At 37.0% G+C, this 11,996-nt stretch overlaps 3 protein-coding genes across 3 annotated transcripts; all 3 read right to left on the bottom strand.

Moving 5' to 3' along the window:
• Positions 1 to 120: 120 nt before the first annotated feature.
• Positions 121 to 1,503, bottom strand: LOC103856150 (uncharacterized tRNA/rRNA methyltransferase YsgA). The gene is made up of 3 exons (XM_009133271.3): positions 1,060 to 1,503; positions 639 to 990; positions 121 to 549 (listed from the first exon to the last, which is right to left on the bottom strand). The coding sequence occupies exons 1-3, from the start codon at positions 1,350 to 1,352 to the stop codon at positions 178 to 180; spliced, it is 1,017 nt and encodes a 338-aa protein (XP_009131519.1). The 5' UTR covers positions 1,353 to 1,503; the 3' UTR covers positions 121 to 177.
• A 436-nt stretch (positions 1,504 to 1,939) lies between these two features.
• On the bottom strand, positions 1,940 to 4,709 carry LOC103856245 (dof zinc finger protein DOF4.7). Its single transcript, XM_009133378.3, has one exon. It carries the CDS (start codon positions 3,037 to 3,039, stop codon positions 2,311 to 2,313), a length of 729 nt encoding a protein of 242 aa, XP_009131626.1. The 5' UTR covers positions 3,040 to 4,709; the 3' UTR covers positions 1,940 to 2,310.
• A 1,136-nt stretch (positions 4,710 to 5,845) lies between these two features.
• Positions 5,846 to 8,064, bottom strand: LOC103856341 (cinnamyl alcohol dehydrogenase 7). The gene is made up of 4 exons (XM_009133483.3): positions 7,442 to 8,064; positions 7,225 to 7,338; positions 6,385 to 7,052; positions 5,846 to 6,245 (listed from the first exon to the last, which is right to left on the bottom strand). The coding sequence occupies exons 1-4, from the start codon at positions 7,525 to 7,527 to the stop codon at positions 6,040 to 6,042; spliced, it is 1,074 nt and encodes a 357-aa protein (XP_009131731.1). The 5' UTR covers positions 7,528 to 8,064; the 3' UTR covers positions 5,846 to 6,039.
• Positions 8,065 to 11,996: the final 3,932 nt, after the last annotated feature.

Genomic DNA, 11,996 nt, shown 5'->3' on the forward strand with positions numbered 1-11,996 from the left:
TTGCTATGGTTTATACAAGAAATTTATTTTTATTTTTTTACAGAATTTTTAGGAGATTGTATAGATCATGATTTTTTTTTTGTGGAGATTTACTGATTATGATATTCTATTTTTTCTAAATTATGAAATTGTTATTTATTATAGCATCATGAGATTTTATGTGTTCAAGTTTATATTTTATTGAAGCATAAACAAGAAAATACCACCAGCAACAGATACATTAAGAGACTCAAACTCCCCTTCCATGGGAATGCTCACAAGCTCACACACTTGTCGTGATTGTTCAGACAAACCGTGCCCTTCACTCCCTAAGATCAAGCATAAAGGCTTCTCTGCTAAAGACTGAGCAAACTCTAAGGAAAGTCTGGAAACTGGTTTCTGAGTAGCTGGATGGCCAGCCAATAGCTTCATCTGAAACTCACGTTGTAGAAGCTTAAGGTGGTTCCAGTTTCCAGAAACTATAGGGAGTTGAAAGGAAGCACCACGGCTTGCTCGCAGAGCTTTGTCGTTGAACGGATCACAACAACCCGGAAGCAGAAATGCTCCATCCTACTCAAAACATTAACAAGACATAAACTATGATTCTCATTAGAGATTCATATAAATAACAATCTGGTATTTGAATTAATTATTTATACCCAATTAAAAGCCATAGCTGATCTAATCAATGTTCCAAGGTTCCCTGGATCCTGTATGCTGTCAAGAACAAGAACTCGGTGAGCAGAAGGGAACCACTTCTTACAATCCGTTATAATGTCTTTATCATCTTCAAGATCGATGAAGCTGCTAGGGATTCTCATCAAGGCAATGGCTTCAACAGACTCAGTAGACTGCACTCCAGAGAGTTTCTTCATCACTAAAGAGCTAACTCGAACGATGCGTATACTTAAACCCTCTAACCCTTGTGGAACCTGAGCTTCCTCGTGGAGAAGTAGACACTCAATCTCAGTGGCGACTCCTTGCTTGTTCGTTTGGAACATACACACTTCCCTGTAAGAAATGTCTTAAAGTTATCTCCTTTAAATCAAATGAAGCATAAAAGGAGATTACTTTACTCACCTGATTGGGATAGCTCCGACGACGAGAACAGAGCCGTGGGCGTAGCGGTAAGAGGCGCTTTGGCGGAGCTTCAAGCAGTGTTTGACAAAAGGGTTTGATGTGCTGGTGATGGAGTCCACGTGAGAGGGCAACGAAACCCTCGTCGCCGGAGATTTCTCTGTGAGATCATCGGAATGGTTTATCTGAATATGGGTTCGGGGTGACGAAGCTCGGAGCTTCGAAAGTGAGGTTTTGATTTCGAGTGGAAGGCGTGGAGATACGGGTGGTGTAGCGAAAGCACATCCGCAGTGCATTGTTGTCTTACTCCGGTGAAGTCGCGGAGAAGATGACGTTAGACGGGGATATCTGTAATAAGCCCATTACATTGAAGGTCCAGGCCCAATAAAGGCCTTCATTCTCGGCCTTGTTAAACCGATGCCGGTTTAACCGGGTGTACTTAATAAAGCTTCCTAAAGATATACTCCATCCTAAATACTTAACATTTTAGAGAATTTTTTATGTTCAATTAGATAACGTTTTCAATTTATTATTCATTTGTTATGTGACCAATGATATAATATAATATATTTTACTACTGGTCAGATTATATATGGTTAGATTAATGGTTAATGATGTATTTTTTTTAAAGAAAATGTAAAACTAAATGTTTTTTTTAATATATGTGTCTACCTCTAAAGCTTCATCCATTAAAAAAAGGAGAACGTATTAGATAGTTTTAATTTTAGAGATGGAGTTTGAAGATAGTGACGTTTATGTGTTAATGTTTAACATTTTATTTTTTTGGTTGAAATGTTTAACATTTTTGTTGATAATAGAAAGATGGAATGATGATATTGCTAAGATAATGAAATTGCTGAATGTAAAGGTTCCCATGATCAAATGCTCAATGATGATGGATGTATGATCCATGAGAATGTCTTACATATATACATAAGAGAGTTCATGAGTTTCTCGCTTGTCTCTGCCTAAAGCTGAACTTGTCCTCTTCTACTTCACGTTCCTCTTGCTTCTTCATCTTATTATATGTAAATTTCATATAAAAATTTATAAATAATATATTTATATGCTGTCATGTTTAAGCGGTTACATGCAGAGATGAATACTATCAGTTTTCAACCAAATTATTATGTTAAAATTTACTACAAGAGGGGAAACTTAATACTGATGAATTTGTTTCATCTAGCTTCTGCAAGCTAGCTACAACATTTAGAGACTAATAATGGTAATGACATTGAGAATTAATAGAATGAACTAGGGCATAGAATTATTAGGATTATAGTACCAACTTCCTAAATTACCCTCACGTTCACCATTGTTTTCATTACTGCCACTTGTTGCTCCCCTAATGGCTGATCTATCGAAGGCCCACTCCGTTGTCGCCGTCGAAGGAGGAAGTAGCTCAACGTTATGAAACATAACCGGTGGAGAATCTTGTTGAAACATGGAAGTGAAGAGTCTCTGTTGCTGAAGCTTCTGGTGTAAGTCTTGGTTTAAAGAACTCAAAGACTCGATAGAAGAAGATGCAAGATTGTAGTTAGGATCCAACGAAAACATGTAGCCAGAGAATCCACCTGGAAACGCCGTTGCAGGAGGGTCTATCATCGCTCTGTTCATACGAAACCCATCAACGAGCTCGTGAGACGACAATGACGCTACAATCGGAGGAGGAGAAGAGATGACTTGGAGGCTTGAAGGCTTGTTCTTGTTTCTGGTTGAGCCACCGATGGGTACGTTACGGAGGGATCCGCCACGTGTCCAGTAACGGCGACAGTTTTTGCAGTAGTGGCGTGGCTGAGATAAGCTGTAGTTGTTGTAGTAACAGAATTTGGTGTTGACGGAATCACACCTCGGACATTTAAGTACCGGCTGCGCCGCCGGTGACGGTCCCATGCGACTGATCTGATGTGGTGGCTTCGCCTTAGCCTTGATCCTCCGGGGGTTGAAGCTGGTGGTGTGGCTCTGATGGGATGAAGTCATCATGAATTCTTAAGGAGAGATGGTTCAATATGTGGGCAAGAGTGAGAGACTGGCTCTTGTGATTTTCATGAGTCTTCATATGTCTATATATATACATGAACACACATAGATGTATATACAAGTGTTGTGACATGCATGCCTCTTACATCGTATGTATATTTAAAATTTTTTTTTTTTTTTTAAGTTTCCATTACAACCATGTAGAAACCAAGTGTATAGTCTATACAAAAATGGTTACAACTTACAAGTGTATAACCAAATTCACGTAAATAAGTAAATTACATAAGTGATGGTCTCTTCTGAATGGTATACTATTCAAATACGAATAACATTCGTTATTATTAATTAAAAATTCATAGTTTTAAATCGTAGACATAAGCGGTGATAGCGGTTGATGCGGTTTAACAGCAAGGACCTCTCAATTCATATGTGTCACCGTTCACTTGTTTGTACCACACGATCACATTTGTCCTTTTTCTTTCAACAAAGCATGTATATAATGATAGTTGTGAAGTTACTTCTATCCACCTCACTGGTTAACTTATCTATCACGATTAGATTTGTTATGTGGATCTATTTGTCAAAGAGATATTGAGGCTGATCTTCCAATGATAAATTCACCATATAACATCATTCTAAGAATTTACACATAACCTGAATATATGGTTACATATACACATTGTTTTTTTTTTTTTTTTTTTTTTTTCATATACACATTGTTCAATGTGGGATAACTCACTCCGTCGAGGAAAGTTTACCTTGAAGGAGGTTGAATCATTTGTATGTATCACTTATGCTTGTGAAAATAGTAGTATACTATGAAAGACAAGATAAGGTCGATCTAGGGAAGAGAGAGAGAGAGAAGTGAGGTAAAAGGTACGAGGTAAAGAAAGAGAAGCCATATCAAGGAGTGGAGTGCTTCGCATTGGGAACAAACTCGAACTTCACTGTCTCCTCTCTTGTTGGAAGCAAACGATACACAAGTCGTACACTTCATTTATTATCCTCTTTGACTTTTCACTTATTTTGTTATTAGTTGTCTTGTATGTGTAATAATTAATTTATTTTCAGGTTGACAACTCATTACAAGAAGAAAAAAAAACAAGCATTGGGGAACTTCAATTCTTAAGAATTCTTATTAAGGATGAAGGCTTCAATGTTTTGGCAACATCAATCACGAATCGGTATTCGGTACCTAACGTCGGCCTTCTCAAGCCGTTCCATGGTGGTGTTGACATAACTGCAGAGATGAGCTCGATATCCCTCGTGTTATTGTGTTTCCCCGCCATACCTATCATCTCTTGAGTCTCCTTAATCTCTTCTATCATGCTTGCCATTACCATATATTCACAGTTAAATATATTTTCAATGTCATTCCCCACTTTATCGACTAGACACAAGTCTCAAAGAAACTAGTACAAGAAAGTATATGGGTAACCGGTGGTAGTCTAGTGTTAGTTTTTTTTTGGACTTGGTGTGTATCCACATCAGTCTTAGATTTGATTTTTTTTTAAAATTAAATTATCATCATTTGACCAGTCTAAACTTGGGCTTTGGCATAAATAGTTTATACGGTGGATCCTAACAAATGATCGGTTCACTCTCTAGCATTAATCAGAAAGTATTTTAAACTCGGATCAAACAATGTGGTAACCAGTCCACTCTGTAATACTTCCGAGGATCAACCAATAAGGTTAATTATATATATATATATATATATATATATATATATATATATATATATATATATATATATATATATATATATATATTATTACTACAACCATATCAATCGCCAAGTTTTGGCTAATAGCGACACAAACATGCCGTTTCTTCAACTAATAAAACGTATGATTTTTTTTTTATGTTACCCGTCGTATAAAATTTAAAGAATATGTAAGTAGCTAAAAGTATTAAACATGCATGTTTTTTTTTGGTAATAAATTAAACATGCATGTTTTGAACGAAAAAGAAAGAAAATACTATCCATTTTAAATTCTCAGTGACAGCTTTCAGACGAGAAGTTAGTGATAATCTATTATTCACGATAGTACTTATAAAAAAAGTCTTGTTTAGTTTTAGTTTCCTTGAAACTAAGCTATTATATTTATTATACGGATAAAGACCTTTCTACTGAAGGTGTTCAAAATTGTGCTTATTCCCGATAACCATTAATATGTGGTTCTTCGAGACTTGGAGTCTATCTAATTTTCATACTCAGAGCGTAATTAAAAATCCATACTACGTTAATTATTCTTTTCCCACTCTCACGTGGTTCTCGTCTTCTAACACCGACAAGTCTGTACGCCAGAGCAACTGGGAGCGTTAAGGACGGCCTATTTCCCATTTTATTTGTATAAATTAAATCGAATAAATTTTAAAAACAAAACTCATTAATCACTTCAAAGCTACTATGATTGATTGTATCCGTAGCTCTGTACTGTGTGCTGGTTCTCGCGGTTTAAGGGCTGGATCTAGACACAGTGGATGAAACGTTGGGCCCTGATTTTATTTTTATTTTTTTTATATAGGATTAAATTCTCAAATTACGATAAAAAATTAATAAATTTATTTTAAAATAATGTTTAAAGCCCCTGAAATTTCAGATACGGCCTTGTGTGGTCTATCGTTGAGCTATGTCTTCCAATCGTATTTGCTTTGCTCCCAAATAGTTTCGCCCACACAGCATACTCCTAACTAAAACGTGTTTACAATGTTAAGATACATGCACTATGTTACCACAAAAAAAAAGATACATGCACACTAGAATAGTACCCCAAATTAATAATTTTCCAGGCAAAACTTACAGTTAGAATTTAACTCCCCCAAAAAATCTTATTAATATAGCTAGCACATAATAATATTCAAGTTGATTCAGTTGAAAAACACAGTAGTAGTGATACAGACTAAGCCTTCTTCAACAAACAACTCGGAACTTATAACGACAAAATAAACAAGAAAAAGACGTTTTCAGGAAATTAATTAAGTTTTTAAGCTTTATAACTAAGGAGTAGGCTTCAAAGTGTTGGCAACATCAATCACAAAACGGTATCTGACATCCCCCTTTTCTAGTCGTTCCATAGCCGTGTTGACATAATCCGCAGAGATAAGCTCAATATCTGCCGTTATGTTGTGTTTACCGGCAAAATCAACCATCTCTTGAGACTCTTTTATCCCTCCTGTCATACTTCCCACCAGCATCTTCTTCCCTATATATATACACATAAATCAATTATAGACTGGCTATATAATTCAGTAGTTCGTCATGAAAACATATATGTGCATGTGTGCATGTCTGAAAAAGTAATCATGTGAGATCATGATTAAATATAACATATAGGCTCTTACCTAAGATGAGCGGTAAAGCTGGAAGGTCAAGTGGTTTATCGGGTGCACCAACCATAATTAATTTTCCCTTATATTTTAGCAAACCAAGAAGCGGAAGAAGCGGATGAGTGGCAGATACTGTATCAATAATACCATCCATAGTCCCCATTGCATCCTTCATCTCTTCCGGGTCACGGCTCACTAAGAACAGATCCGCACCAAGCCGATTAATCGCCTCGTCTCTCTTACTCTCTAACGAACTAATAACCGTAACCTTAATACCCATAGCCTTGGCAAATTTCACTGCTACATGACCTAAACCGCCTAGTCCCACCACACCAATGTGGATTCCGGGCTTGTCGAGTCCGTGATACTTCAACGGTGAATAAACCGTGACCCCAGCGCAGAGTAGCGGCGCGGCAGCGTCTAACGCGAGATTTTCAGGAATACGGATGATGTAATCCTCTTCACAAACCAGGTGGTCAGAGTAACCACCATAAGTCATGGTGTCATCGTAGTACTTTCCTCCGGACGTCATGATCATTTTTGGACAGTGGTTCTCTTGGTCATCGGTGCAGATGTCACATGACCGGCACGAGCTGAGCATATAACCAACTCCGACTTTGTCTCCGGCTTTGAATTTAATCACTTTAGCTCCGACTTCAGTCACCACGCCAACAATCTCATGCCTGAAACAATTTAATGTCATCATTACATGTCTCATCCGGTGTAATATACAAAAATACTCATGATCTTATAGAAAAAAGAGCATTAGGTTTGTTAGATTTACTAGTTTATACTTAAATAAAATCTGATATTAATCGATGATTACTTTTGAATATGAAAGTGGTGTCTTCTTACCCGGGGACGAGAGGGTAAGTAGTAAATCCCCACTCGTTTCTGGCCATACATACATCAGTGTGGCAAATTCCACAGAACAACACTTTTAACCTCACATCCTTCTCTCCCGTCTCCCTATACATTAATTCCACCAAAACTTAATTTTTATTCAAATAAGAAATTTATTAGGATCATACTAGTTTGTATAGAAATTAATTTATTAAGAAGAAACTGGAACCTTCTTGAGAAACGGAAAGGGGAGAGAACTCCGGATTCGTCTTTCGCGGCCAATCCGAACGCTTCCGTCTCAGGAACCTTTCCCATGATGGATAAACAACAAGAGAATAGAACTCAGTTTTTAGGTGACAATAATTATTGAGAAGTGTCCAGATAATGAGGAGAGACACAGGTTTAATATAGGAGAGCCTTGTTGAACCAATGTGAGTGAGGACCAATAATAATTATTTTAAAGTTTATTATTGTTATCATGCATGTTGAACAAAACATGCTTACCGGGAGTTATATTTCTAACCTCACATAGAGAAAAAATACATAATAAAAAGTTCTTTTATATGCTTTTTACATTCGAGTAGATTCGAAAACATAGTTGAAATTTTCCAACTGAACATGAATTAATAAAACTCAATTGCTAGTCATAAACTTATAATTTTGGCGGTAAAAAAGTCATGGATTTATAAAATTTTGGATTTTGTCGTAACGAAAAGATAAAAATGTATTTTAAACAATTAAATCCTAACTCATTTAACTAAATTACTAATGTCACAAGGTGTTCATGGAAAATTTAAGGTCAGTATATTTCCCGCTATAAACTGTGAACAATTAGCCCAAAAAAAAACTTTGAACTGTTATATTTTTTTGTTTAAGTTTGAACTGTTATATTCATAGCAAAATTTAATACACACGTGGAAAATGTTAAACCACATACACTATAATTCATTTTCTTGCAGGACCAGTTCACTCTGACAAGTCAAGTGGTGGACCATTCCGAGTAAGAGTGGGCAGGAGAAAATATTATCAAATTTTTTAATTTTTAATATTTATGATTTATTTTTATGTTATAGATATCTATTTTTTTTTGGTCAAAGATATCTATTTTTTTATGTTTCTAAAAATACTGGTATCCAGAAAATAAAATATACAAAATTTATAAATATTTGCGCTTATTTACGAATATTTGCAAATATCTTATTCGTTTAATACACATAATTAAGAAAAAAAATTAATAGAACTTAAAAAAAAGGTTTTCACATGATATAAAATAAAAATAAATAAAGAAGTAGTAGTGAAACAATATGTTTCATAAATTTTAAATTTAGTTTATAAAGACAAAACTCAAGAAAAAGTCATGTCATAAAGATTTGTTTTTTTGAACTAAAGATTTTCTTTTCTTTTTTTCTCTTGATTTCATACTTTTATAAATAATAGTATGAATATAATTTATTAATCCTATTTAACAAGAAGTACAAATTTAATTAACAAGAAGTCAAATAAAATTGGGAAAACAGGATAGAAGATAGACACTAAACCCATTACTTCAATAACTATATGGTATTGTCTCAACAAGAAGTCAAAATAGAAAAGTAAAAAAAAAAAAAACAGGGTAGATAGATAATAACCCACTCGTTAAATAATTATGTGACATGTGTTAAACTATAATCTAATCTCTCCTTGATACATTTACATAAGTTAGTTATTTATGTTATTACACAAAGAGTTGTAACTCTTCATGTTGTGTCCTTTAGTATAAAGAGTTGTGTCTCTTATACTTGTACTGATTCGATCTCTATATAAAGATCAATCATCTGTTGTAAACATATTTTTTACCGAATCTAAATAATACAAAAGTATTTTCAGAAAAGTTTATAAGCCTGAAACGTCTATCTTATTCTTTCTCTCGAACTCGTGTGTAACACACTGTGATCGTTGTGTAACACAAGCGGTTGGTAAAAGATTAACATGGTATCAGAGCTTTACGTTTGAGAGGACAAAGAAAAAAAGCACTAGTAAGAGAAACACTTGGCGTGGAGAAAAGGAGGCTAGAGGATTTTGTCATACGATTTCGGAATCATTCGAAACGATGAAGAATCAAGTAATCCCCATATTTGATGGAGAGAAGTACGACTTCTGGAGCATCAAGATGACAACCATTCTCAAGACCAGGAAGTTATGGTCTGTGGTTGAAGAAGGCGTAGCAGCCCCACCAGCACAAGTGGATGAAACCCCTGAAACAACAAGGGCAAGATCGCTTAGAGAAGAAGCGATGATGAACGATACATTGGCTTTGCAAATCTTGCAAACTGCTGTATCGGATCATATATTCTCACGGATTGCAGCAGCATCAACATCCAAAGAGGCGTGGGATGCATTGAAGGAGGAGTATGAAGGCTCTCCTCAAGTTCGTTTGATTAAACTTCAAACATTGCGAAGGGAGTATGAGAATCTGAAGATGTATGCGAATGAAGACATTAAGGTCTTCACAGATAAGATAGTTGAATTGGCAAATCAATTAACTTATCATGGTGAACAGAAGTCAGATGTTCAACTCATACAGAAGATACTCATCTCTCTCCCAGCCAAGTTCGATAGCATAGTCAGTGTGTTGGAGCAAACAAGCGATTTGACTTCAACAAAGATGACAGAGTTGATCGGGATCTTGAAGGCTCATGAAGCAAGGCTGGCTGCAAGAGAAGAAAGCACCAGTGAAGGAGCATTCGATGCTCGTGTTAAACACAAAAATTCTGGTGTTACACAAGACAACTCAAAGCGCCAGGGAGGCAAGAAGTGGTGCGGTTTCTGCAAGAGAAACAACCACAATGAGAGCGAGTGTTGGAGGAAACAGAAGAAGGAAGATCCAAAGAAGGATCACAGAAGTAACAAGGAGTGTTACAATTGTGGCAAGTTAGGCCACTTTGCAAATCAGTGCTACTCAAAGAAGAAAGAGAAGGCACATCTGAGTCTCGAAGAAGATTCAAATGAAGATCACATGTTGTTCAGTGCGAGCGAAGCAGCAACAACAGTGATGGAAGATGTCTGGTTAGTAGACAGTGGAGCAACTAATCATATGACAAAGGAGGAGAGTTACTTCTCAAAGCTTGATAGGAGTATCAAGGTTCCAATAAAGATTGGAAATGGAAGCACAGTCATGACAGCCGGTAAAGGAGACATTACCGTCATGACCAAAGGTGGCAAGAAGACCATCAGAAATGTATTTTTGGTTCCGGGTTTGGCAAAAAATTTGTTGAGTGTTCCACAAATTGTTTCAAGCGGATACCGGGTGAGTTTCCAAGAGAAGAGATGCATCATAGATGATGCAAAAGGAAGGAGGATAATGGATATCCCAATGACTCACAAAAGCTATCGAATCAGGATGAGTTCGGCTCAGGTAGAAGAGGCCTTGAGCGCTAGTGAGCAAGGAAAGATGGAGACATGGCACAAGAGACTTGGTCATGTAGGCGACAAAAGGTTGCAACAAATGCAAGACAAAGACTTGGTAAAGGGATTACCAAAGTTTAAAGTCAAGAAGGAAGCATGTGAGGCGTGTAGACTTGGAAAGCAATCACGCAAAAGCTTCCCAAAGGAATCTCAAACTAAGACAAGAGAGAAGCTTGAGATTGTACATACGGATGTATGTGGGCCGATGCAGCACCAGTCTGTTGATGGAAGCCGATACTTTTTGCTATTCTTGGATGATCATACTCACATGTGTTGGGTATACTTCATGAAGCAAAAGTCAGAGACATTCTCACTGTTCAAGAAGTTCAAAGCAATGGTGGAGAAGCAGTCGGATTGTACCATCAAGACACTGAGATCAGATGGAGGTGGTGAGTTCACTTCACGAGAATTCAACCGGTTCTGTGAAGAAGAAGGAATCAATAAGCAAGTCACCTTGCCTTATTCACCGCAACAAAATGGTGCAGCGGAGCGCATGAATAGGACCTTGGTGGAGATGGCTAGATCTATGTTGGCAGAACAAGACTTACCGCTCAAGTTATGGGCAGAAGCGGTATACACTGCCTCATATCTTCAAAACCGTCTGCCATCAAAGGCAATAGAAGAAGATGTCACTCCTATAGAGAAGTGGTGTGGACACAAGCCAGATGTGTCACACATGAGAATGTTTGGTAGCATATGCTACATACATATCCCAAATCAAAAGAGGAGGAAGCTAGACGTCAAGGCAAAGCGTGGAGTCTTTGTTGGATATAGCAACCAATCCAAAGGCTATAGAGTTCTCATTTTGGAGAATGAGAAGATTGAAGTATCAAGAGATGTCGAGTTTGAAGAAGGAAAGAAGTGGGATTGGAAAAGGCAAGAAGAAGTGAGGAAGACATTGGAGTTGTCTATGGAAGACTCTCACTCGCCTGAGGATCAAACCGAAGGTGCATCCAGTCCTGAGGAACAAACCGAAGGTGCATCCAGTCCTGAGGAACAATTTGGAGGTACTTTCAGTCCTATTTCTTTTCAAAATGATGATCATGATACTAGTAGTGGAGATGAAGAAACTTCTGAGGCACCAAGGAAGTTCAAGTCCATGGTTGATATCATGGAAAGGGCACCGAGAGTAGAGCTTGATGAAGCGGCTCAAGCTATAGAAGCTTGTCTTCATGCAAATGAAGAACCATACACTTATGATGAAGCGTGTGGTACCAAGGAATGGAGAGAAGCAATGAATGAGGAGATAGCCATGATTGAGAAGAACAAGACGTGGGAACTAGTGGACAAGCCAAAGAAGAAGAATGTGATAAGTGTGAAGTGGATCTACAAGATCAAGA

Source organism: Brassica rapa, chromosome A01 (assembly GCF_000309985.2).
Source record: "Brassica rapa cultivar Chiifu-401-42 chromosome A01, CAAS_Brap_v3.01, whole genome shotgun sequence".
NCBI lineage: Eukaryota > Viridiplantae > Streptophyta > Magnoliopsida > Brassicales > Brassicaceae > Brassica > Brassica rapa.